Source organism: Hoplias malabaricus, chromosome 2 (assembly GCF_029633855.1).
Source record: "Hoplias malabaricus isolate fHopMal1 chromosome 2, fHopMal1.hap1, whole genome shotgun sequence".
Lineage (NCBI taxonomy): Eukaryota > Metazoa > Chordata > Actinopteri > Characiformes > Erythrinidae > Hoplias > Hoplias malabaricus.
Window position 1 is genome coordinate 51,251,543 of NC_089801.1, and position 27,160 is coordinate 51,278,702.

General features: G+C 37.9%; 2 protein-coding genes across 7 annotated transcripts; both read left to right on the top strand.

Annotated features, from left to right (window-relative positions):
- The first annotated feature begins 1,302 nt into the window (after positions 1–1,302).
- LOC136687011 (protein downstream neighbor of son homolog) lies at positions 1,303–9,666 on the top strand. Its single transcript, XM_066661183.1, has 10 exons — positions 1,303–1,824; positions 2,232–2,309; positions 2,396–2,599; positions 2,942–3,120; positions 5,319–5,497; positions 5,763–5,877; positions 5,993–6,118; positions 6,355–6,553; positions 6,778–6,993; positions 9,297–9,666. The coding sequence occupies exons 1-10, from the start codon at positions 1,435–1,437 to the stop codon at positions 9,435–9,437; spliced, it is 1,827 nt and encodes a 608-aa protein (XP_066517280.1). The 5' UTR covers positions 1,303–1,434; the 3' UTR covers positions 9,438–9,666.
- A 1,718-nt stretch (positions 9,667–11,384) lies between these two features.
- LOC136687514 (programmed cell death 1 ligand 1) lies at positions 11,385–26,754 on the top strand. Of its 6 annotated transcripts, none has more exons than XM_066661976.1 (10): positions 11,385–11,476; positions 14,615–14,705; positions 14,813–15,136; positions 16,895–17,233; positions 19,380–19,523; positions 19,676–19,771; positions 19,857–19,961; positions 21,413–21,514; positions 24,780–24,893; positions 25,908–26,196. In XM_066661976.1, the coding sequence occupies exons 2-10, from the start codon at positions 14,666–14,668 to the stop codon at positions 26,030–26,032; spliced, it is 1,389 nt and encodes a 462-aa protein (XP_066518073.1). In that variant the 5' UTR covers positions 11,385–11,476; positions 14,615–14,665; the 3' UTR covers positions 26,033–26,196. The 6 variants fall into 6 exon arrangements, with proteins under 6 accessions (XP_066518073.1, XP_066518074.1, XP_066518076.1 ...); XM_066661977.1 differs by lacking the exons at positions 11,385–11,476; positions 25,908–26,196 and adding exons at positions 11,657–12,045; positions 26,340–26,754; XM_066661979.1 differs by lacking the exons at positions 11,385–11,476; positions 25,908–26,196 and adding exons at positions 11,657–12,045; positions 26,361–26,754.
- The last annotated feature ends 406 nt before the right edge of the window (positions 26,755–27,160 follow it).

A 27,160-nucleotide genomic window follows, 5' to 3' on the forward strand; every position in this document is an offset into this window, starting at 1 on the left:
GTACTATGCTTGTTTTTGACAACAAAGTACTAACACTATTTAGCTATTTATATGCTTTGTTTAAATATATTACTGTGGTATCCTTTCCAACAGATGTTGACAGGTAAATTTGGATATGCAAGTGTGCAAAGGGAAGAAAAAAAAACCGCAGTTGACTTAATAGATTCCATGATGCCTGCACTGCCCACTGTCAGTTTTGTAGAAATTTCTGTGGTGTTTACTTTTATTGTTTATGGTGGTCTAGGACCTAATGTGATCCATTCAGATCTTTTTTTCTGTTTCTGTAATTTACACCTCTTGTGTAATGCCTACACTTAGGTAGTTTCCGTTTCTCCAGTGGTAAGCCCCCTTCAGCATCAGGCTAGAATAGTCTTTAACTCAATGACACACAAATACTTTTAAGTGCTGTAAGAGTTCTGTCATTAAATAGTTCATATTTAATACCAAATAATATGTGTGAAAAAAACTGAAGTGCACTGGAAGTATAATAAGTTCCAAAGATAAGAACTGTTCAGTTAATTCACTGTTAATATTCGCTGTTTAATTTTTATAAAAGCTTCATTTTTAGACACTGAGAATCTATTTTTGAGAAGCTGGAAATTATTTCAGTTGGACCAGTTTAATGACAGTAAAGGCCGTCGAGCCTTAAAAGGAGATCTACCGCCCCTTTCTGGTTGAATCTAGTGTAGTATCTTTTTTGGCCTTTTTTTCTTTTTTGAGAGCGTAAATTTCAGGGTGACTGAAGGGATGGAAGGATGTTCCATATGTTGCAAAAACATTTCATCTCAGGTAGGGTAAATATATATATATATATATATTTAATACTATCCCTGTCTAGTATGTCATAATGTCATATGCGTGCATTCACCAGTGTAATTCATGCCTAACATACTTGGCAAAATAAAGTGATTTTAAGTGATTATAGTACCTTTAATACACGTAATAAGTTCAAAGCGCCAAATTAGCATATACTGGGAGCTGACTCAAGCAAAGGTTTAGTGTGAGGTTTATGTAGTCTTGTTTCTAAACGTTTGAACTATTAGTTTTTTTTATATATGTTTTTATATATGTAGATGTAGCTGCTTTCATAACGTTTCAAATGTAGAACATAGTTAATAATCTGTATTTACTGGATGCCTTTTAGCGTCTTTAGATTTACTAGTGAAACTCAAAATGTAGAATAAATGGAGCATTTAAAAAAAGTATACATATACTTATATATTCTGCTCCTAAACAGCAGATGGCGTAATTCTGCAAGTTCTCAGTGACCGTTCCCGTCCTACTGGCAATGACGTTACACTCGTGACGTCACGCGCGAAATTTGGAACAGGGTCTAAACAAAACAAGGGGAAAGAGACTAGCCTCTCAACGTATATCTCTTTAACTTATTATTATAGTTTATCAGCCAACGACTGTTTACAACCTTTTGTAACGATGTCGGAACATGGCTGCTACTCTCCGAGCTTTAAAAAGCCGTGTGATATTCTTCGCATGAGAAGAAAAAGAGCCCGGAGTGAGGGAGTTCCTGCAGGACCGCGAAACTCTTTCGAGGCGGTTCGGCCATTCTCTCCGGGGCCGCTTCTGAAGAGCCAGGCTAGGGCCGGCGGGGTGAAACGGAGAAACCCATTCGCTAACTTAGAAAATACGTATAATAGCCCAAAGAAGAGAGCTGTATCGTGCACAGAGGATATTTCCGAGTGTGGAAAATCGTTTGCTGTCCTATGCGAGCAGGGAAATTCAGGAGAACAAAACACCAGTTTTGGAGCTTTGTTCAATGAACTTGTTAGCAAAGTTAGTGAAAAACAGAGCGAAAACCAGAATAAGGTACGTTAACGTCGGCCTAAACTACAAGACACGGCTGATGTTGGGTGCTAGTAATCTTTCATTCCAATATTAGGGCTGCAATAATGGTTTCTGGCGCTAGCTAACAACAGAGCCTCGCAGTGCAAATGTTAGCTGTGGTAAACTCATGTTTGCAAAGTTTTTCAGAATTCAGTGGTTAGGATGTTAAAAAGAGTGTTTTGGCATGACATGCTTAACTCTAGAGAGGGGGGGTCTTAAGTGCTTAATGTCATTTACGTTTCCTCAGTGTTTCAATAATGAACATTTTATGTTATTATTAATTTCTGTTACACGACATCATTCTATTCTTTTAACAGAAATTATTAGCCTACATTTTGCGTTGTCAGCTTTGTAACAACTGTCTATCGTCGCTCTGCCCACAACTATAGAAACCATCTTTTTCTGAGGAGGATTCTTTATTTGAAGATGATTTATTTGATGATGAAAAGGCCACCCCTATTTTGAAGGTAAAGTAAAATTTTGTCTTACGCCCTTACTCAGTTGTATGAGATTACAGAGTCTAAACAGATGGTTTGGTTTTCTCTATCTCTAGAGTGTAAAGGATCCTGAGACTTGTGGTGCTCCTCCTCCAGAAGTATGCAGAGTATATCCTGCAGACTGGAGTTTGAAGACCAGGCTGCTCTTCAAATCTCCTCAGTCTTTTTCTTGGGCTGACCATCTGAAGGCTCAAGAGCAAGCATTAGGCCTGAATTTGCATTGTAGGGCAGAGTATACTACTTTGCCACAGAATATTCAGGTAATATTTACGTTTTGTGCTGGCATTAGTTAATGAAATATGTGTTGAGTCAGATGCTTGTGTCCAGGTTTCTGAAAGAACAATTTGCTGTTAAAAGATAATGCAACTTTTGTTTTGAAAAGTTTTTGAAAGTATGTACAAATTAGCATAATGCTTTTATGATTTGAAGTCAGTGACCTTAAAAGGACTTTGGAGCAAGGGCACAAGAAAAATCTAAATGATTATGCTAAACCCCTTATTGGATTTAATTTTATACATCCTATCTTCTTTACCCTCAAGAAAATGACTAATTCTGCTTGTGGCTTGATCAATGACATCTCACACTTTATTCCCGATTTCAAGGAACCTCGTACCTGTACAGAGCTGCGCTGTGGTTTCCAGCAGTGTCTTCAATACTGGCAGCACCCTTATCTGCCCTGGCTTTCCCTGTTTCCTAGGATTGGAGCTGAGCGCAAGTTTGCAGGCAAAAATACACCCTGGGCAATGGATGCTGCTGTTCAGCAGAGCCTGATGAGCGAGTGGTGAGTAAAGAAACACCTTCATAATGTATTACAGACATATCATTTTTTGTAAGAGAAAAGCATATCTACATTATGCCTCTGGTGGTGTGCTATAATATTCTTTGTTGTTACATATGTTTTGTGTTTGTGCAGTCCCCTTCATAATGTTTTTTACAGAGTCATATAATACTTTAAAATGCACAATTGGGAAAGTGCATCATAATGTTTCCGACATGGGTCTTTTAAAATGTTTGTGAATCACACAATCACTCACTACCTGTAACCGCATATCCAGCTCAGGTGTTGATTTATTGATTTATTAGTGCAGGTTTAATAAGTTTCACCTTTGGCATCTGCTTTTGCTATTTGTCCACTCTTGGCCAAGAGTTGTAGCAAAGACCAGGAAGACAGGGAAAAAGAAAGAATAAAACGGTCTGCAGAAATCAGTGTTGCCAACTTAGCGACTTTATTTAGTGAGTGTTCAGACCCCTCTAGCAACTTTTTTCAAAAAAGCAACTAGTGACAGATCTAGTGACTTTTTCTGTTGTAATGGGAGACTTTGGAGACTCAAAATTATCTGCCCAAGATCCTGAGCATGCCACCTTGTCTGTAAATGTGACTGTATATATCCACTCTACTGTGACAAGATGAGTTGATATCAGGGCCATTGAATTTTGAAAGAAGGAGATGGATTTAATGTTAAATTGTGTATATACAGGGGTTGGACAATGAAACTGACCTCAACACCTGGTTTTAGATCACAATAATTTATTAGTATGGTGTAGGGCCTTCTTTTGCAGCCAATACAGCGTCAATTCGTCTTGGGAATGACAAATACAAGTCCTGCACAGCGGTCAGAGGGATTTTAAGCCATTCTTCTTGCAGGATAGTGGCCAGGTCACTGCGTGATGCTGGTGGAGGAAAACGTTTTCTGACTCGCTCCTCCAAAACACCCCAACGTGGCTCAATAATTTTTAGATCTGTTGACATGTGCATGGGAGATGTTCAACTTCACTTTCATGTTCATCAGACCAATCTTTCACCAGTCTTGCTGTATGTATTGGTGCATTGTCATCCTGATACAAGGCACCGCCTTCAGGATACAATGTTTGAACCATTGGATGCACATGGTCCTCCAGAATGGTTTGGTAGTCCTTGGCATTGACGCACCCATCTTGCACAAGTATTGGGCCAAAGGAATGCCATGTTATGGCAAACCATCACTGATCCACCGCCATGCTTCACTCTGGGCATGCAACAGTCTGGGTGGTACGCTTCTTTGGGGCTTCTCCACAACATAACTCTCCCGGATGTGGTGAAAACAGTAAAGGTGGAGTCATCAGAGAACAATACATGATTCACATTGTCCACAGCCCAAGATTTGCGCTCCTTGCACCATTGAAACTGACGTTTGGCATTGGCATGAGTGATCAAAGGTTTGGCTATAGCAGCCCGACCGTGTATATTGACCCTGTGGAGCTCCCAACAGACATTGCTGGTGGAAACAGGAGAGTTGAGGTGCACATTTAATTCTGCTCCTACTGCTTTTGTCTACGTCACTAAAACTATTTGTGTGTATTGCTTTGTGTGCTAAAGGTGTTGTTATTTTTTTCAAGATCACACACTGTGCTTCTTTAAGGCATAGTCTATGACCTTCTTTTCTTTTTTTTTTTACCACCGCTTCCCTGTTGTAATCCAGCTGTTTCTTCTAACTGTAAGATGGCGCGGGGCACTTACTGGCGTCTGTTGCGCACACCTAACCCCTGTTTGGGTGAGTGGACAGACGGAAATGTAATTTCGCTGCAAGGTGTACTTGTATAACTTTGTGTGTGACAATAAATGCAATTCAATTCAATTCAAGACTTGCTGTCTTGGTCACAGATGCACCAGCAAGACGTGCACCAACAATTTGTCCTCTTTCGAACTCTGGTATGTCACCCATAATGTTGTGTGCATTACAGTATTTTGAGCAAAACTGTGCTCTTACCCTCTGCTAATTGAACCTTCACACTCTGCTTTTACTGGTGCAATGTGCAATTAATGAAGATTGGCCACCAGGCTGCTCCAATTTAGCCATGAAACCTCCCACACTAAAATGACAAGTGTTTCAGTTTCATTGTCCATCCCCTGTATTCCTTTGTCTTAAACATTGAGGGCTCTGTAATGATGTCATTGTATATATTGAGTGTCAGTAAATGTTCTTTATTTCCATTTTATAGGTCAGTGAGCCTTACTTCGCTGTACAGCTTGCTAAAATCCAAATTGTGTCCATACTTCTACATCTGTTCCTACCAGTTCACTGTACTATTTAGAGCAGCAGGGCTGAGTGGAGCTAAAGGGATGACTGCACTGCTTTCCCCTACAACCAGGGGCCTGCGTGAGGCCATGAAAGCAGATGGTATGATGGCCCATTGAACCCAATTAAATAACTATTCTGTGTGCATGTCGCAGAATTTTTTGCATGGAACTGAATATATGCTAGCAAAATATGTCTTTCTGATTGTATGCTGTAACAAAAGGCCTCAGGTAGATTTAATTTTAGCTTAAGAACTATGTTTCTGTGTAAATGCTTTGCAGTCACTGTATTTTCAATTATTCACTTACTGTAAAAAAAAAATGCTTGGTCTCTACAAATACTAACCTGGATGTTTTATGTTGTCCAGGGATTGAGTTTTCACTCCCTCTACTGGAGGAGAAGCGGAAGAGCAAAGAGAGATGCTCCTCTCAGCTCAGTAACAACTCTCAGCAAACAGATGAAAATGAATTAAGCAGTGCTGGGTGAGTACATAGTTGTAGTATTACTCATATGTAATGTTTAAACACAGTAGCATGTGCAGATTTAGCCTAGCTTTGTTGTATGAACTATTTATTAATTTAAATGTTTTATGTTCAGGACATCACAACATAGTGATAAGGAAGAGGAAGAAAATGACGATGAGGATGATGGTGGTTTGTCTTGGTTGCAAGACATGGGACTACAAGACAAGATCAAGAAACCCGATGCCATCTCAATCAAGATGTATATTGAACACTGCTTTTTTTGTAGCCTTATATTTAAATTCTGGTTTTGTGCCCTCCAATTATTTTCAATGAATTTTTGATATAGAACTTTTAAATAAATTTAAAATAAGATTGTTTCAGAGAAATTATATATCACAGCAGTTTGTTGATGATTTATAAAAGATTCACTGTAGTGCAATTCAATTAATTTTCTATGCTTATACCAGGGTGTGTTTTTAAAAATTATTTCCCCAGGCGTAAGGAGCACAACGAGGTACGACTTGACCACAGGCCAGAATCAGTAGTGTTGGTGGAAGGCTTGAACACATTCACCTTGATCAACTTCCTTATCAACTGTAAGAGTTTAGTAGCAGGAGCTGGCCCTCAAGCTGGTCTTCCCCCAACCCTCCTGGCTCCCACTGCATTCAGAGGAGCTACAATGCAGATGCTGAAGGTGAACAGATGCTTTGTTTATGTTGTGTCAGATATTGTATTTTATATATACAGGAGGTCCCGAGTTATGATGTTTCGTGGTTACGACACATCTCCCATTTACTGTATAAAGTCTTGTTTCGACTTAAGTGGTTTTGCGGTGTAAACGTTGTAACGCAAACTTTGTGTTTGGTGTGCGCGGAGGATGAATTTTCTTTCTTTTTTATATTTTCTGTTTTGTTTTAGGCACGAAGTGTGAATATGAAAACCCAGGTTCGAACAGGCTATCAAGATATGTGCAGTCTGGAGGTGACTGGTCCTATCATGCCTCATGCACTACATGCACTTACCCAGCTCATAACACCTGCTCAGAAAGGAGACTTTTCTGTGTTGCTGTACACACATGAGCCCAGCGCTGTTCTAAATGTACCTGTCCCGAAGCCACCTGAAACCGAGCAACAGGTATGTTACTGAAAAACATTACTACACTGTTATTGTAATTACTGGCAAAATGTATGCTCTGATATTTTATTTCTTGATTGATATGGGAATAACTAAAGACAAAGGAAGTATCACTGTACAGTGTATATTGTTAAGAAATGTATCTTTTGTAAATTAAATTATTTCCATGAACAGTGAACACCAAGATTTTTCCCATTAATCTGGCTTAGAGCGTCAGTATCAGACGAAACCTAAATAATATTTTTATAAAACTCCCCAGAATATATATTTTGTGTTCTGTAGATTATTAATTATAATAATGACATTGTGTTTTTTTTTCAGGTGTTTAATGAATTAAAAATTAATTAATTAATTAAATTATTTATTGCGGTGAGCATAAGGCAATGTCTGTTTTTTATTTTGATGATTTCAGTGAAGTATAAGACCTAAAATTCTAATAAGAATTGGTTAATTACTTATAAGAATAAGCAGACATTTTATAAAATTCTGTTGTATAAATGGTTTACATTAAATTTCCTTTGTGTTCTCCCCATTGAATTGGATGTGGTACTGTCAAACTCGTAGTGGGATTTTTGATTGTTATCCTTGATAATCCAGACATTTTTTTCAAAGGAGGCCGAACTGAATCATATCAAAACTCTTAAGGGCTAGTCTCTCTTTCCCCATATATTATTTATTAATTATTTTTAACAGTGTATTCAAAATATGAAAAATACAAATTTACAAAATCGTTTATTTATTAACTAAATATTATTTTGGATCATTAGCTGCTGCAAGGATATAAAATGTACGGAATCATATTGCTGCTAAACACAATGAAAAAAATATCTCAGCATGTAATAATGATATAAGCATCTAATTTTTATGAGATATTATGTTGTAAAAACAAGATAATATCTCGTATTTGTGTGATAAGTATCTCATAATGAGATTTACATGAGATATGTCTGTCTCCATTCTGTCTGTAATAAATACTTTTCCGACACGAGCCATTAAGCCTGGTTTAACAGGGACATGCTGCAGTGACCAGCATTGTCCATGTAATTATGTATTAGAGCTTATTTTCTTGTAAAGTGGCCTAATTGTGGCTTTAACTAAGCAGCGGCTCATTTACGACATCTCATAATAACGACATACTGAGTTTTTTTTTTTTTTCTCTATTGCAGGGGTGGGCAATCTTATCCGCAAAGGGCCGGTGTGGCTGCTGGATTTAAGTCCATTCAGGCTCAAGCACACCTGATTTCACTCCTTTAATTAGTTGGCTTGAGTAAAACAAATGATCATGTGACCTCCTGGTTGGTTGGAACAAAAACCAGCAGCCACACCGGCCCTTTGCGGATAAGATTGCCCACCCCTGCTCTATTGTGTGTGGCAGCAATATGCTTCCGTGTAAAAGACTGTAAAACCCAACATTTTACAGCAAAAACTTCGCTCTTGAAATTGATGGTTCTCACGGTCAACTTTGCGTTTTTTTTTTGTTTGTTTGTTGTTGTTTTTTGCAGCCATCACCAAATGTCGTTCTGTGAATTATTTTGCTGGCCCAAATTAATGAATGGCGTTTAAGTTTAGTTTCGTTCATTAACACAGTGCTTATAATCCTAATAATCCTATAATCCAAATATCCTATAAATTAGCGCACTGCTGTCACCATCAGCCAAACTGCAAAGTGCCAGTGGGACACTAATGATGTATTCGTAAAAGTTATGCCGCGCGTTTGACTTGGGGACAGGTCTTTGGACACCCCTGATCTAGACGATCAGACTTGAAATTAAAATAACATGAAAGCAATTCCTTAAGTACACTGGCAGAGTTCCACCGTGGTAACATCACTTACTGCTTCCTGCACCTTTGCTGACCAACAGTGGAGGGGGCCAGAAACAAACTTCTTTTTCACTGTTGATGTTTTATTAAAATTTTGGAAATTTAAACCAAGCTGCTTCAAATTATATACAATTATGTCACTACTATAGTCTCATCCAAATAATTTTTTTTTAATTTGCATAATTAAATATATATATATATATATATATATATATATATAGTATTATGTATATTATATAGCAAACATTTTATCCAGTGGTAATGACAAAATGTACTTGTCATACTAACATTTATTAGATTTGTAAACATTTTTGATTGAATATAATGCCATAATATAAATGTGATTCCACTGCATTACTTTAGAAGTATTTTCAAATGTTTTATGTTTATGCGGAGATTTTTAGGTTTTTACATTTATGCAATGCTGTGCAGACAGATTTCAACATCTACCTGTCTTTTCATTCTGCTATTTTGTTTTACAGAACATTGGAATGCAGGACTTGAACAGGTGTGGTCTGCAGCAGAGCACATTACAGCAGCTGACAGAGCCAGCCACACTTGGAAAATCTGCCCTCAGGCAGTTACATATGAGGGAATATTCCTACAGTTGGAGCTCTAAATAGGAAATCAAAATCAAACTGTTTATTTTAAGGACTTGGAGGTTTTTAGTAGATATGATTAATAGATACATGCAGTTTCAAAATATTGTTTATTTTTTTATCCTATTGTAAACTTGCATTTTGATTGGATATCTGCATTAAAAATAACAAAACAAAACATGAAGGTGAGAATGAAGTTTGTCATAATTCTATCGTGTGTGTGTGTGTGTATGTATTTTGAGCTTAATTTATGTATGGTATATTATGAAATTAAATGCATTTCTTATTAAAACAATACCACTGTTTTTATTTTTAACATAACAAAACCACCTAAAAACCCACTGCTTCACTGTGGACTCCAGATCATCTCATATTCCAAAAAGAGAATAGAATAAAGTAGTTTTTTATGAAATTAAATGCATTTCTTATAAAAACAGTACTGCTGTTTTTATTTTTAACATAAAAAACACCTAAAAACAAACTGCTTCCCTATGGACTCCAGATAACCCCATATTCCAAACAGAGAGTAGAATAAATTAATTTCTTATGAATGCAAACTACATTATATTGCCAAAAGTATTCACTTACTTTTGGCAATTTGTTTGAGAAACACGCTTCTCTCCCGCAGTCTTAGGGAGGGCAGGTACCTTACAGCTCCCAAACAATGTGCTCCTCATTTTTATTAGTATAACAGTGGAAGTGACTGGGAATGACAGCAATTTGGCTATGAAGTGGTAGGCCACCTAAAATGACAGCATGGGGTTAGTGTATGCTGAGTTGCATAGTACACAGGGGTCGGCAACTTTCTGCAGTCAATCGCCACAGACCTCCAAACTTAATGTGGCATTAGCTCAAGAACAATCTGTACATGATGGGAAGGATTAGACAAAGGCATGTAAACCTTAACTTTAGTAACCATGCTGCATACCAGTGGTTCCCATATGTATGTAGGGGTTTATATTGAAACAATTCCACTGTATATTTTTTCAGTATGCAGTTGCTGTATTGTAAGGATAAAATATGTTTAAATAAATTCCAGTGGAGGGTGGAAACTCTTTCGATTAGGCACTTCTTTTAAGAATTAAGAAAATCCAAGGCTGGATACAGCATGCAAGGTGATCATTTTTCACATTGCCTAGCCCAGGATGACATGTGGATAAGGTGACCAAAGGTCGGAAGTCACAGCCATTCTGGACTGTCCATCCCACCCCCTCCATGACCTACTGGTCAAACAGCAGGGCACCTTCAGTAACAGACCAGTTCAGCCCCACTGAGGAATGGACTGCTACGGGATATACACTTTATTGCATTTTTTCTTAATATAATGACAGAAGATGTCTGTCCTTAAACCACGTATTTATATAGTATATTATAAGACTATTATTGCAAGGTGAAGCATTCAATTTTTGTGTTAATGTTCAGTCATTTCTACTGAAATTGAACATTCACAGAAGCCTCTGAGAATATTTGTCTAGTGTTTTGCTACAATGGGCTCAGTTCACACTTATGCAAAACTTCAAAATTATTATTAATAACTGATATCAAGTATTATTATAAAGTGTTGTACAGGTGTTTAAAGAGAGTGTTGTATATAACTTGTGATTTCAGCTAATGACAGTTAGCATGTCTTTCAAGATAGTCAAAAATAGACTTAACCCAGATAACACTGAAAATTCTCCTAAGGATAGGGTGACCAGACGTTCTCTTTTACCAGGACATGTCCTCTTTATTTGACTTAAAAAAATGTCCGGGCGGAATTTCACAAACGTCCGGGATTTTGTTTTTCTAGCGCTTACATAGAACTTCGAGAATCGTTTCGTTCACAAACTAGTCCCGCCCTCCCCATCTCCCCCTACTTGGTTCGCTTGAGTGAGAAGGGGGCGTGGTGAAGTAGCTTAAAATCTTCTGATTGCTCGGTCTGACTGTAGAGCTACCGTCATTGGTCGGTACCTTTACCTTCTCTGTAGACATGTAATTGGTCAGTCTGCACGTCAGTCCCTGTTTACGTCAGGCAAAGCTCATGTACCTGTCCTCATCTCGAGCAGCTATGCCGAAACGTAAATGTAAGTTCTCGGATGAATTAAAAAAGAAATGCCCATGTTTTGTGCAGCAAATAAAGGTGTAAAGGACCTAAAAACACATATTGATTCAGCTAAGCATACAACGGCAGCGAGGGGCGTGACCTCATCTAGCCTAGCGCAGGCTGCCCACTGAACACTGAGAAGTGTTGGAGTGTTCTCAGAAACCAGCGCAGCTCAATGCTGCTGAGGTTTTATGTTTCTGTGAAGCTGATCGCTGTAGCCATATATTAAGAAGTCGGATCTGTGGGTAACAGACGTGGAGACAGATATACATGACACACAGTCGAAGGAGAGGAAAGAGCACTCGCTGCCAGTCCAAACTGTTCGGTATACACACAGGGCACGTTTAACGTTACAGTTCATTTGTTAGACTCAAAATAAATTGAGACTCTGTGGTAAATTGTGCTGATACACCTGAAGAAAACTAAGTGCCATTTGCGGATCTGTGGCAGTTTAAGTCTTTTGAGGCATCTGAAATGCGAGGTGCCAGCAGTTGTTTGTTTGTGGGATGAGGGCTAAAATACTGACCCAGGTGTAACGCTCAAACTCTGGTAAGTACCTTCGGTTTCCCGCACTTTTCACTCGCAGAAGAAATGCCTTTTTCATCAAATTGACTCAAAACATATCTAGAAATATCTCAGTATCATTATCATCATACAGATAGTCAATATTCAGTAGACATAACGTTATATACGGTACAGCAAAACATATTTGGTGTTAGTAGAATTTTTTAAATATCATGTCAGTTCATTACCGCTAAGGTGTCCACATATAGTGTTATTCGTCACCAGTATTTATAACATTTTAAGACAAAAGTCAGTTATTTTCTTCTATGACTGTGTGTCATAGGAAACTATTCAAAACAACGAAATGCAAACTAAAATCAGTATGTTATGGTAATGTGTTTAAATGGTAAAATACTATGATGAAATGCAAAATGCGGCGAAATGTAGTCTCTGTACGTGAACTATGTAATAGAGATGTTGCTGCTTGCTTGTCTGTCATTGTAAAAAAGTAAATTGTTCTTAGTGACTTGCCTGGTTTAATTAAAAGTACATTTTTAATAAAAAAAATGTTTGGAATGAGAAAATGTATTTGAAATGCATCTCTGAAATATATAAAAACGTGTTTATTTATTCAAGGTATACTTTGGCTAAAATGAGAAATCTGAAAATGTGCGACCTTTGTGGAGGAACTTTGCTTAAGAATAAAGTAATAAAACCAGATTGCTATTATTCAACCTACTGCTTTTGAAAAATTCAACATTTTGTCATGTTGGTGCCTATAGTTACAAGATTTCAGTTGGGCTTTAATTAGACTGGGCTATGGTAGACTCCACTTGCTTAAATGTACTTTGGTCTTGTTGTGAAACTGGGGTTTGGAGCAGTGGAACTGCATTTTGTGGTATATATTGACATCCATCCCTATGTCATGAGTTAGACTGGCATTTGTTGTCTAGAACTATAATCATCCAACATTGCCACCAGACTTCACTATTGCTCTTTGTGGTTTTTAAATAGTTTTCAAAGTATTATGGTTGTGATGGTGTTCAGTTAACACAGACCTGTGGCTACTCCAATCTCAGCAAGTAAATGTGAATGTAACTATGTACTTAATATGTTTAACATGTAAATGTACTCTGTACACACTCACTGTAACATGAACATTTCTGGACATATTGCAGTTCAGGCAATGTTCCAGTCTAACCAGATACCAGCTGTTTCATATCTCATAATGGAGCTCATAGTAAAGGTCATATTACAAATCATAAGCATACTGCATAGCCAGAGAGCCTCACATTTCACCAACATAGTGGGATCACTGATATTTTAGTTGTTTAATCTGAGTGCTCCTTAATGATCATTAAGTACATTTAGGTTTGGGGGAAAAAACTAAAATATATTTCTAATATCATGATAAGCTATTTCAGATTTTATGTCTTGGCAAAATATGACATATACTGCGTATGTGAGATACCTTTAGGCTTGTCTTTGTGTTACTAACACAAGTAGAAATCTGGCCAGAATTTTTTTTTTATTGCAGGCCGTTTTCAGTTAAATTAGTGCAATGTAAGCTTTGTAATTTTTTTTTACCATTAATAAAAAGAAAAACTACTACATTAATAAATGTATCTGGCCCTTGACTTAAAAAGCAGAATAATAAATCAAATTAATTTGTCTCAAATATAAGATTTCCAATGTTTTCACTGATCAAACTTTATTAGAATGTGTATATATATATATATATATATATATATATATATATATATATATTTTTTTAATTGATTGTCTATGAAAATGTGATATTTGTCATGATATATGTGTGCATCAAAACTACTTTTGGGGTGTTTATTATGATTTTAGAGAGACACACTGCCATCAAGATAGCTGAATTTCTTACGACGTACATGGTCATTTCAGCAAGACAATATCAGGCATCATTTTGCCCTGGCTACTACAGTGCCTGGTGTAATTTTCAAAACAAATTAGGTCCTCATTTACCTAATATGAGCTTATATTATTTCATTGTTTTAACAGTTCCAACTATAAATTCCATACTCTCGCTAAATTGGCTGTAAAATTGTTAGCTAAGTGGGATGTGTAGAGTCTTGGCACTTTTTTATAATCCCTATAAAACATTGTACAGTTTTCCTTGCATGTGCATCACTGTTATTCTAGGATTGACTCCTTCTTTGGGATACTCTTACACAAACAAGTAGAATCAACCCACATCAATGATTTTTCAAGTCATTTCTGTGTCGCAAAGTGACAAAGTTTGAATTGAAAAATAAAAAATACAAAAACATTTTTTCTTACCAATTATTTCTTGTATTACTTAATGTTTATAGTTATAGTGTGTATTGCCATTATTAAGTGAATCTACTGTTTTCAATTTAGTACATATTGGTAGATTGGCTATACATGGAGTGTGTGTGTGTGAGTGATTGTAATAGTGTGTGACTGATACCTTCCAGCCTTATGCCCAATGACTGTAGTGTGGGCTCTGGGCCCAACTCGATTCTGATCAGGATGAAGGGGTTACGAACGGATGAATGAATGACTGAATGAATATGCCTTCTAAATTAAACAGGAAGTTCTTCCTTGTTTTATTGTTTTACAGCATTCTCATTATCTTTTATTGCTCTGAGGGACAATTCCATGCAACAAGAAAATGCTTGGCAGTGCACTGATTTTAGCATCAGTTCTAACAGGTAAGGTAGATATTTTTATGTGATAAATTAATAAAATGTTGTTATACAGAATTTAAAGAGTGTTATTTCATAATGTTATGTGCATGTCATGTGTACTCCAATCAAAGCATGTCTAGCAGCATATTCTCAGATCAGTGAGGCTGAAGTACAGATTGGGGGAACAGTGATCCTGCCCTGTAACAGCTCAGTGTTTGGCAGAAGTGAATTAGATGTGCACTGGGAGGCCATGGGCAAAGATGTAGCCTTCTTTCTGAATGGTCAGCTCAAACCTGGACAGGGCTACGAGGGACGTGTGTGGCTTCAGACATCTAAGGCTATGGAGGGGGACTTTTCCTTGACTCTAACATATGCAGTCATGAGTGACACAGACCTATATGAGTGCCTGTGGCAGGGAAAGAGAAGCTTATCCACAGTAACGCTGAACGTCTTGCGTAAGTATTGCTCATTATGGAAAAAAATAGAACTTAGCATCAATACTCTACCCACAGATGCATTCTTTCATTGCTTTGAGCCTAGAAGCTGGCACAATTTCCCATTAAGTCTAATGAGAAGCTGTGGAACACTGCTCAGTATTTGCCAAAATTTCAGTGTGTGATTACAGGTCTCCAAAAAGATTATAGTGAAAATATTTGTTATAGATCTTAAAATAGCAACAGAATTAATGTTTAAAGTTGATAAAACAAGTTAAACACCTAAGTAAACAATAAATTCAGTTTGATGTAGAATATAATCAAGTTCAGAATATAGAAAAATAGTTACAGGCAACATAAGCAAGAAATAATTAATAAACAATTAAGAATATAATAGGTTCCATGTGTGCAGTAAACACATTGTTGTGTGCCAAAAGTGCATATTTATATCTGTGAAAAAAAATTTGAATATAGAATTATACTTTCTTTTTGGAAAAAAAAAAATGGTCACACTCCAAGAAACCACTAAAACAGCAAAGAAGTTGGAATGCTGGGCAAAATATAAATAATATGCAATCATTTAAACCATAAACCACAATTTTTATATTTGTAATATTTAAGGGTACAAAGCTGCTGAGAAGCATGAAACTTAAATATGAAATTTTAACATGTACATAGGCCAAGATCTAATAATGGATGTCCATGATCTTTGTGCACTCACGTGGTGTTACATTAAAAAGATACATTTCTAATTATTTCTGTATAAACCACATCATCATGTCAAAACCAAAATCAAAAATGTGCATTTCCCACCTATTAGTCCTGCAGCAGTAGGGGTAAGTGTTTGACCCAGTTTTGATGAATTTCGGTCACTGTGGCCAGCTGAATGATGAGTATATTGTTTAAGTGCTCCATCAAACTCCTGGTCTTATCGCTCTCCGTGGACTCAAAACCCTCCCCTGGTCCCTGTGCTGCTCTTTGGGCAAACCAAAATGGCAGAAGAACGTCTCAGAACAGGACCAGGAATGTTCAGCTATTGTTACCAGCTTTGTACTGTTGGTGGCAGAACCTTAGGCTGCCATCTCCTCTTCCCACTTGCTGTATGCTGTTTACTGCCATCCACAAGCCATCTTCACATTGTGTACCTTTCGACAAATTGTGTACCTTTCGACAAAACCCTATATAGAGAAAGTTTAGTTTGTTTGTTGGATACCACTTCAGACACCAGATGAGAACGAATTTCAGTAAGACGCTTTTTTACCTCACTAGTTAACATGAACTGGCAGTTTAATAGAAGACAAATAAAACAATAACAAAAAGCCCCACCCAGTGCATGCTGCCATTGGGGTCCAAAACCAAAATAATTTTAGAACCACCATGCATGCACAGAAAAAAGGAACAATCCCAGATAAGGATCATATTAATACATTTTTTAATGAAAGACGGGAGATGCAAATATTCAGGGGTGCAGATTCTTTGGAGAGCAGTGACACATTCTGTCAAAAACTGTACCATAGTCTTATTAGGTTAACTGGGAACTTTGCCAGTGTTCTGTAAAGCTTTTCTAATGTTTTGCAAATGTTGTTACAACTGAACACATTTTTTGGGCAGATCATGAATTAATTTCTACTTAATTTTTGATGTTTCTACTGTATTTTATAGTTTCATACACTGTCCTGGCAGATAATTTTACCAACGTGAACATGACAACGGTCAGGCATATTCATGTTCTAATGAAAACTAATGTTATATTAAATCTCATTTTCTACTTCTCTAAAGCCCCACCATTTCCTGACACACAAACCTCTGTGACAGAGGGTCAGAATGTCACACTGCCCTGCTATGGCAAAATACCCAAAAATAGACCTTGGGAGAAAATGTTCATCCAGTGGTTGAAAGATGATGAGGAAGTCCTGCTGTTCAGCTCTGGCAAGATCATCCCAGGACCTTGGCATCTGGCATTGCCGCCTAAAGAGGTCATCAGTCAGGGCAATTTTTCCCTGACTGTTACGTCAGTAAAGGCTTCAGACCGGGGCATCTACAAATGCCGCTACAAGACTAATGATTATGAGGCTCCACGAAGTGGAGTTCCTGAAGCATACGCCCTCACTGTTTTAGGTAGAGTATACTGCAATGATTTCTTTATCAAGGTGACACTACACTGCTATGACTTCTTACTTCTAAACACACATGATTGATTATGAACTAGAGGGTTTGGATGTGCATGGAGATTGAGGACATCTGGTTGGCAATGTCCAAATTAGCCACTCAGTGTGCTTGTAAATAAGTAAAATAAATATTCACATATTATATAATACATATAAAATTCACAGAATAAAATAGTTAAAAATGCCATTTTAGTGCCGTCTGTTCAGTGACAAGATGTTCATCAGTTAACTGGTAATACCAATTTGATTCATGCATCCCTAGATGTTAGATAAGTAACAGTTATTTTGGGTCATTTCAGATTTACAAAATTGATGATTTTTTTATTCATTTTATTCATTGCGCCACAAGTACTAAAAATGGAATATGACACCCACCATGGTTAAGTCAATCAACAGGACTACTACACCCAAGAGATCTGGATTTAATGAGTAGAGATTAAGTTGTGTGAAAAGTTGTGACTGGTAAGCAAAATAAACATAGCAGCAGGACTTCTCTCATCAGCTCTTCTCTCAGGCTGGAGCAGCCTATACGTACTTGTAGCATCTTTGGCATTGTCATTGTATCTTCACTCAGGGATCAGGTTTAGGGAGCCCCAAATGTACCTTGGTTGTAGGATATGTTATTGATAGTCAAGACAGCTAGGGGTGTTATTCCCACATGCTGAAATGCAGCCATGGGTGTCCCTCTGCTAGTGTTTCCTATGATCACAGTCACATCACAGCATTTACTAAGCATGCAAATAAATGACCAGAAACCAAATTCATTTAAAAAGTGTGGGATCAAAGAAACTTTACATTTAAAAAATACTGCATTCGAGCATCGCTCATACTGGAGAGTTGTGTGTGTGTTTACGCAGTGAAATTTTCAGCTTATTTGAAATGTATGCAAATGGACATGGCTGCAGTATATTGGTATATCGTATGAATGTCCCAGTGGACCCCAATGTACTTTATTTATTTACAGAAATCTCCCAGGAACCAGCAAATGCTGATTTTTGACCAGCTTGTTTTACCTTAAAGTTAGTTCCACAGGTGGTTGGTCCACATGCAGAGTAAATGAATTTAGACATGTAGGACATATTTTAACATATAAGTTTTGTATGGGAAGCTAAACACCTCAAAAGCTGGTCTAAATTCATTTACTCTCCGTGTGGACCAACCACCTGTGGAACTAACTTTAAGGTAAAACAAGCTGGTCAAAAATTTGCTAATTTTGTATGGGAAGCTAAACACCTCACTGAGAGCAGGCAGTCACAGCTGTCAAATGACCAGCTCTCAGCGCATCAGTAGGTCCATGTATCAGTAAGTCAAAAAGGTGTGGTGCTTCACACACACACACACACACACACACAATATAAAAATAAATAATCTTGTAATTGTGAATTGTATAAACTTCTGTTCATTTTGTGAAGCCTTGTCATTAACCTTTCTATAAGTACTACTAACGTAAAACTAATCCTAACTTAAAATATGTTTTCAGCTTAAAATGTAATGATTTACATTGTGTGGATCAGCTGGTGGTCAGTTACTTCTACAAGGGAGAGCAATTTTTCCAGTGTGAGCGACAATTTTGCTCGTTTTTGCAGTGTTCATTTATTTTTTTAAATATATGTTGTTTCCACAATGCAGCATTTATTTCACTTCTTTAATGCATAAATTTTTATAATATGTGTATATATATATATATATATATATATATAATATATATATATATATATATAATATATAATATATAATTTCATTTGTGGTAAAATATTGCTTTATACGTCTTATAAAAAATATGCTTTGTAAATGTTTTAAATGTGACTCAATTGTAAAAATCATTCCATTGGATGTTTGATATCTCAGTCAGGTTTTTAAGGGTAGTGATATGTGGCAATACTGAAATAGATCATCCACCAAAACCTATACATGGAATATTAAGTTGAGGAGAAATGTTGGCCCAGTCTTGGACTAAATGTTATGGTCAGTGGTTAATTACATTTTATGTTTTGTTTAATGCAGAAATAGAGCACCTTTTGCATTATTGATTTTCTTGTGAACTCTAAATGTTTCTGCTAATCACAGTCTAACAACACATTAACCTTTTTGCACAGTTTCCCAAGAACTTGGGGTAATAGCAACTACAGCAGAGGAAGCCAGCATTGTCACTGAGATTATCAGTTCTACCACCAGGACAGAGCTTTTTGGATTTATTAGTGATGCCAGCCACAGCACTACAGCACCCAATATTATCAAAGGTTTGTCTTCAAAAGTGGAAGATTCTTAGAATTTTCAGGGCTGAATATTTCTCTGAAAATGTGGATATTACAGTACGGACTTTGCTTTAGACATAACATTCATTGTTTTATGCAAACGACCTAAATGCTAAATACTATGCCTTTTCTTCTAGTGACTTCAGAGGTACTAACCCAGCCAAATACCACAACTGATTTTACTGGGTTATTTGGTGATGCCAGTGCTGACAGCACTACAGCACATGTGGGAGGTAATGAAAAAGGAAATTCTGATGTTTGCTGTACACATTTGTTCTGTTTTGCTAAATCATCGGTGCACCATGTGTTTCCTTCCAGTGATATCAGAGATACCGCCACAGCCAAACATGACTACGGGTGACCTTATTGGGTTAATTGCTGATACTAGTTCAGACAGCACAGCAATGGCAGAGACTGAACAAGGTATTGTAATGAGCAGTATTGGCTCCTGCCAAATCTCTTGCCAATGATGGCTAGTTCATTGGGTAAATTAAGAGCTAGCCTGGCACACTACACACTGTACAAATTAATAAGGAATCTAACTTGATACTGTCATCTACCATTGAAGAGTTTTATTTCTGTGGTCACCTCATGTAGAATTACCACAACTAACCACTAGATTTATAATGCTTAAAACACAACATTTCTATATATACTGTATACTGTATATAACATTTCTATATATATCTATATACTGTATATTATCTGTTGATAACTATATAAATGAGATCATTGCAAACATCTTTTTTAGTTCATTTACTTTAGCTACTAGCCTACCGTGAATTAATTATCATTTAGTCACACTCATATAGGGAATAGAGCAGGGGGCCATTTGTAACACACCTTAGGATGTGTATGATAAAAGCATATTGGGGTGAGCCCATCCAGAACCTATAGAGAATAAACTGAAGGTTCTGCAGCTCAAAACAAGAACTTTAACACAATTGGCGATTTTCCACTGAATGGCATCAGCTTGGCTCGGCTCAATGCACTTTTTCATGGTCATTTTTCCACTACCCCAGCTCCCCCACGATATGAAGTTGATGTGGTTGAAAAATCCTGTTTTTAACCGGAACCGAGTGCTTTTTTTTTTTTTTTGGAGGGGGGGGGGGGGGGGTTGTGACTAAACATGGCTCTGTGCCATAGTTCTCAGAGATGAGCACAGGTTTTCTTGTGGGAGCATTTGAATCTCTTCATGATGTAATTTTACCAGCTGATGTTGTGAGTCAGTTAAAAACATATGTTAATGTTGATACAGTCTACCTCTGGACATTAGGCCTACACTTTCTGTTGATGTTTTTAAGTCTAGGTTTAATACCTATTTTTACTGACAAATGTTTGGCCTTAGTAAACTGATCATTGTTGTATTGTTTTTTTTCTTGTACATTAGATGTTTTATATTGTCCTTTTTTGTGTACAGCACTTTGGGGTAAAATGTGCTTTATAAAAAAATACTTACTAATGCTTGTACTGTACAGAGGCAGAACACACCATCTGGCAGAGCTGGTTAATACAGAACCGTGGGTTAATACTGTTGTAAAATCAGAGAAAAACTGTCCTCCCTTTCCCTTTTGGGAGATCCATTCGACCCAGTGAACGAACCACCCATGCCAATGAGTTATACCCAGATTTTAAGATAAATCTATTTGGTGATGCCAGTGCTGACAGACCTACAGCACGAAATCATGAAGTAGGAACTCCTCAGTTGCTGTATACTACTTAATTGTTGTGTTTTGCTAAATCATCCATGTAAAATATCTGTCCTTCCAGTAAGGAAATAATAAGGGAGGTAATGAAAAAGGAAATTCTGATGTTTGCTGTACACATTTGTTCTGTTTTGCTAAATCATCGGTGCACCATGTGTTTCCTTCCAGTGATATCAGAGATACCACCACAGCCAATCATGACTATGGACCATATTGGGTTATTTGCTGGTGCTAGCTCAGACAGCACAACAGTGCCAGATAATGTACAAGGTATTACAATGTGTTGTGGTCTACTGAAAATGTTTTCAACTTTCACACTACAGAACCTTAACTGATAGGGTTGAGCCAGTGGTACTGAATAGGAGTAGTTTTGTTTATGTTCTATCTCTGGCCATGTATAGATATTTTTTGCATTCAACAATGTGATACAAATTCTACATATGACACCATGATTTATTATCTAAATATGCATGTAGTGCATAACTGAATGCTGTATACATTTTTCTATTAATTCATTAATTCATTCATTGTCTGTAACTGCTTATTCAGTTCAGGGTCGCAGTTACATTTTTCCAGATGAAGTATAGTTTATTTATTCTGATAATCAGACCTCAGTCTATATTAGGGTTTATTATTATAATCATACACAGGATAAGATGTAAAATACCCTATGCCAATCCATTAGAGCTTCACATAGTGCCCACACCCTCTTCCTACCTACAGCCACAACATTTCTGTTGTTTGAATCCTACACTTTAACACTAAGGTTTCTGTGGCTGTTCATGATTAGATCAGCAACCAGCTACACCTAGAAATATTTAATAGTATTCTACATATACCCATTAGGGTTGCTGTGGCAGTTTCTGATCCAGTAAGCAACCAGCTATCCTTATCAACTACGGTTACTCATTGAGCCCAACACATGTGTACCCAAACCACCCACTGCATCACTAGGTCTTCACAGGGGTCATCACTTCCCCTCATCGGTGTTTCGCTGAATTAAGCCCACAACACCTCCAGAAGGTTCAACAGTGAAGTCTGGCATCCCAGATCCCTCAAAGCCGAAGGAACGAAGGCTGTACCTAACCCACTGGCACCGTTAATGGCAGCTCATTACCACCAGTTCCATGTGAACTGATAACTATTCATAGCTGCCCTTAGTTTCCAGCCCCTGATACCGAATTGCACAAGCAGGGATGTGGCAGACTTGGTTACAAATCCCCTAACACCTATCTCCACTGGCAAGTCTTACATGTGCCTGCCACATGCATTCCCTCACTTCAGCTGCCAACTCCACTCACTTCAGCTTCTTCCTTTTGAATACTTCGTCTACAGCATCCTCAAATGGAACTGTTAACTCTATGAAATAAACTATCAGTTTATTTTCAGAGTAGAGCACCATGTCTGGCCCCAGTGTAGGTCCCAATGCACTTTGGGACCTGCAGTTTTTTTAACCTACATCCACCAGCAGGGCGGCACGGTGGCGCAGCAGGTAGTGTCGCAGTCACACAGCTCCAGGGGCCTGGAGGTTGTGGGTTCGATTCCAGCTCCGGGTGACTGTCTGTGAGGAGTTGGTGTGTTCTCCCCGTGTCCGCGTGGGTTTTCTCCGGGTGCTCCGGTTTCCTCCCACAGTCCAAAAACACACGTTGCAGGTGGATTGGCGACTCCAAAGTGTCCGTAGGTGTGAGTGAATGTGTGTGTGTCTGTGTTGCCCTGTGAAGGACTGGCGTCCCCTCCAGGGTGTATTCCCGCCTTGCGCCCAATGATTCCAGGTAGGCTCTGGACCCCCCGCGACCCTAAATTGGATAAGCGGTTACAGATAATGGATGGATGGATCCACCAGCAGTTTCCAATCTCATGCTTCACCCCATCTACCAATATTTGTAGCCTGTGCACATTCTCAAAAACATTCCCCCTCATGCACAAACCTAACTATATTATTTCTACAGCCACTCGTCAATGCATTAACCACCAGGCATTTGCTGTCCAATAAACATGCTAAAACCTGCAGCACCCGATTATGTCTCCATGTATACCATCCGTGTGATAAACTAATCTTAAAAGCTGATAGAATATGCATCAGCATGCCAATACTTGTACATAATCTAGAGCTAGGGTCTTCACCAGTGGCGGATGCTGGTCTTTCAAGGAGGGGAAGCTCAAGTTCGGCCTACATCATAAAATGTGTTGGTTTATTTATACGTAAATTCTACCCTCCGTTCCTTTTCAAGAAAATGATCTGTGACCCTGTCGTACCAACAAGGCGTCTTTTCCAGGGATTTGACTCGTGTCCTCTCAATGGCCAGCAGAGCTAGGCTGCTTAAACGGCCTTGGCCCATGTGAAGTGTGTCCGCCTGTGAGTGCTTTGTGACGGTGGAGGGGCTCAACAGCACCCGCTGGACAGAAACTGTGACAGAAGTCAGAAAGAGTGATAGAAGTCAGTCTCCAAACACAAGCAGCTATAAAAAAAACCCACCAGAAATAGAAACTCGATTTGTTGCTAGTCGTTTTTAACAAAGAAAATGCATTTAGGTGTAAGAAAGACTCCGAAAATGAAAATGAAATGCTCCCACAGATCTCTACATCAAAGGATCGCTGATTCGCTCATTTCGCTGTCAATCAAAAAGGGATTCAGCCTCAGACAGATCATCCAATCATCATGCAGAAGCTGAGCGTCCGGGCCAGCCGAGGCCAGACCACTGCCCCATAGACCCCCAGAGTCCGATGGGTGGGACAAAGCCCAGCATTTATCCAATGACTCGTCTCGTTTCGCTGCTTCGCTATTGAACTCTGTGGACGCTCAGCGTTCAGTCTGTTTAAAGCAATGTGAAGCTGCGGGAATGATTGAGAGGAAAGCCAGTGATAAGAAGCTGATTCTGAACAAAAGTTGAGCGCATTGTAGTGCTTATTTATTCAATGACATGTACACTCAACAGTATATATTTTAGGGGAAGCTGAGCTTCCCTTGCAGTCTTAGAGCAATCGCCTCTGGTCTTCACCTACCCACTGTCCAATATTTTGCAGTGTTGGAAGGACGTCGTAAGTTGCTCTCAGAAAAAAATTAAAATGACTTGCCTCCATCACCCACAACTCTTGGGGTCTGTTCCCCTATGTCAGCTGCCTCTCCAAGCTGCCACAAGGTCTTTCCCTGGTTGTCAGCTGCTCTGTTTACTTATCTAGGTTACCTAGTGACCGCTGTAATTATAATCATACACAGGATTATACCTGTAGCTGATATTAACTATTAAAAGGCCTGAGCTTTAATGACTATGTGAAAAAAAAAAATACAAAATGGTTTGTAACGTTTTGTTAAACAGGACCATAAAGACAGATTACTTTTTATTTTATTTAATCACAACAGAGCTATTGCAGTACATTATTTTGTGTTTGAATTGTTGCTGTACTGTCACAATTTACTGTTACTCTTTACTCTCACAGATAATACAGGTTGCTGTTTGTATTTTTATTAAATTTGATTTTGCATTGCTTTTGTTAGCAGTGGTGTTATGCTAAATGTAATTGTGTTTCCTTCTAATCATCCCTGAGCTACTACCACGACCAAGTAAGAGTGCTGACTTTGTTGAGTTAATTGCGGATTCCAGTAGTGACATCACAACAGCTCAGGATGCTGAGGGAGCTCCTGCATTAGGTGCTAGCTCTCAAATTTTTCTACTTTTAATTTTTTTAAATCTACTTTTATATAAAAAATTTTTTCTAAACATCTGTTAATCTGTTAAGATTAAAGAAATTCATTCAGAATTATCTACAAACTGAAGATTTTTTACTGAATACCAAGAGATGCCTTTGCACAACCTATTTGTTCCTTGTCCTGTAAAACTCATACTTTGGATGTAATGGTCTCTCAATGTTTTCACAAAGTCTAGAAAGTACAAATTGCAGTCCAATTAAAGTGGTGATGTAATTAAAATGATTGTAAGTGAACAAAATAGAGAATGAGTTATTTTGATGCTAAATTTGTACACATTTCTAAGTTTGCTTGTAGCATCAGAAGGAGAATGAAATGTTCTACTCAAAGTCAAATTACACTTTCTTGCTCAGGTTTCACACTTAAGTTAATTATAACTCAGAGTGACACTTGAACACACTGCCAACTGGAAATTTTTCATTAGCTTGTGGAAATTCCAGGATGACCTGTGCATGTAAACATTTTTACAGTATGACTTTTTAATCCAATATGATATGGCTGGCTGACCTATCAGACCTGGAAAAATTACTACCAGGAGCCACAATTATGTATCTACACAAACAATCCCACAACACAATACTATGCTTTTTTGCAGTGTGTGAAATTATTTTAGAGTCTGGTTCAAAAGCTGTCCTGCTGAGAAAAGAAACAGAGAGAATAGTGGGAAAAGGTGTAATGTGAACACAGATTGAGTCGCCCTGACCACAGCCTCAGAAAGATACAGAGAATTTTCCGGTTTTATTCCTTGTGATTTTCTGTTTACAAATCAGAAATGGGTTGAATACTAAACAGCTATAATTTTATTTTGATTGGAAGAACAGTGTTTATACAGGAAAAGAGCCATATGCAGCTTGCCCGCCACGGGTTGGCCACACATACAATATGACAATTTAGAAAATAGTTTAGGGTTTTTGTCATAACTGTTAATCTGAATTAATTCTTTTTTTCCCCTGTTAGGTGAAGACCAATTTCAAATCCTCTGGGATGGAAATGTACCATGGGTTCGCATTGGAATTATTAGTGGAGTACTTTTGGTCACTGCAGTGTTCTTGGTCACATTAGTGACCCTGGGAATGCTTTGACTGATCAACAGAGAGGAAGATTGAGGACTTAATTCAAAAAGAAAAATGGTGTGCAGCATATACATATGCTGCACACCTTACATACCGTAGCACGTTACTGTTAAGTATGGAGTTAATTCAGGGAGATTAGACTTTGAAAAGTACAATATATTCAAAAAAATATGTATAGGATGATTGTTTCAGTTTAAATACAAAATTGTTCAATTCTTGTGAATAAAATATTTTCAGCTTTCATGTATATTTTAAGTTTATATTTCAGTTGTAGATTTTTGTTTTCATATTCAGACCTTATATTTTTCACTTTCAGATCTGTTTTCTTCAATTTCAGACTTCTGAATCTAGCTTGAGAGGTGGGACATCAGCTGAGAGTGGCATGGGAGAATGACTGACAGCAGTGTCTCTTGCCTCTTTCACACATGAACTCCTAGGTTACAGTCGGAGATGTCCCTGAGTGGTCGCTTACACATGCAAGGCACGGGGAGATTTTCTGCATAAGAAGCGATAACGCAGTGGGAAATTAAACGCGTGATTTAGATGTGCGTTCACACTGCAGCCAAGCGGGGTCGAAGCGAAACGCTTCCTTCGGCATATGCTGGCCGCTTTGGCGCATGTCTTAAAAATGCAAGCAGGTTTATCAGCCCCAAGCAAGGGTGTGTGGTTGAAGTCAAATGTTTATTTTTCTTTTGCCTTCAATCAGTGTTTTATCTCCTCTCGAATGTTCAAACGTGATTTTAATACAGTATTTTTCTAAACTAGTCTATACTTCCCAGTGACTTTTATATGTTGAATAAATTAAAAAATTAATCCAACAATTCCCACTTCGTTAAAGAGATTAAACAAGCGGTAATAGCTCTACGAGTAGTACAAGTCCAGACCCCTTCCACAATGCTTTCTATTGGTTTTAATACGTGTTTGTAATCGTACATATATCCGTCTCTCCTCCATTTTCTCACGATGAGATTAGATTGGGCCTTGTGACGTGACGCAGCACTTTCCACGAGAAAATTCAACTTTTTGCCGCTTGCTTCCACTCGTTCGCACCATTACCGCTCCTAGAGTCCTCTGTACGGAGCCGTCGCCCGTATCCATAGAAAACAATAGGAGGCGACGCGAAAAACCAAGTGTGAA

Excerpts from the sequence above, each read along its gene's own strand:
- LOC136687011 (XM_066661183.1), top strand. The coding sequence starts at position 1,435 with ATGTCGGAACATGGCTGCTACTCTCCGAGCTTTAAAAAGCCGTGTGAT. Across the intron at positions 5,498-5,762 it reads TGAGGCCATGAAAGCAGATG|GGATTGAGTTTTCACTCCCT; the intron begins GTATGATGGCCC and ends TATGTTGTCCAG. Across the intron at positions 6,554-6,777 it reads CTACAATGCAGATGCTGAAG|GCACGAAGTGTGAATATGAA; the intron begins GTGAACAGATGC and ends GTTTTGTTTTAG.
- LOC136687514 (XM_066661976.1), top strand. The coding sequence starts at position 14,666 with ATGCTTGGCAGTGCACTGATTTTAGCATCAGTTCTAACAG. Across the intron at positions 19,772-19,856 it reads CACTACAGCACATGTGGGAG|TGATATCAGAGATACCGCCA; the intron begins GTAATGAAAAAG and ends GTTTCCTTCCAG. Across the intron at positions 24,894-25,907 it reads TGAGGGAGCTCCTGCATTAG|GTGAAGACCAATTTCAAATC; the intron begins GTGCTAGCTCTC and ends TTCCCCTGTTAG.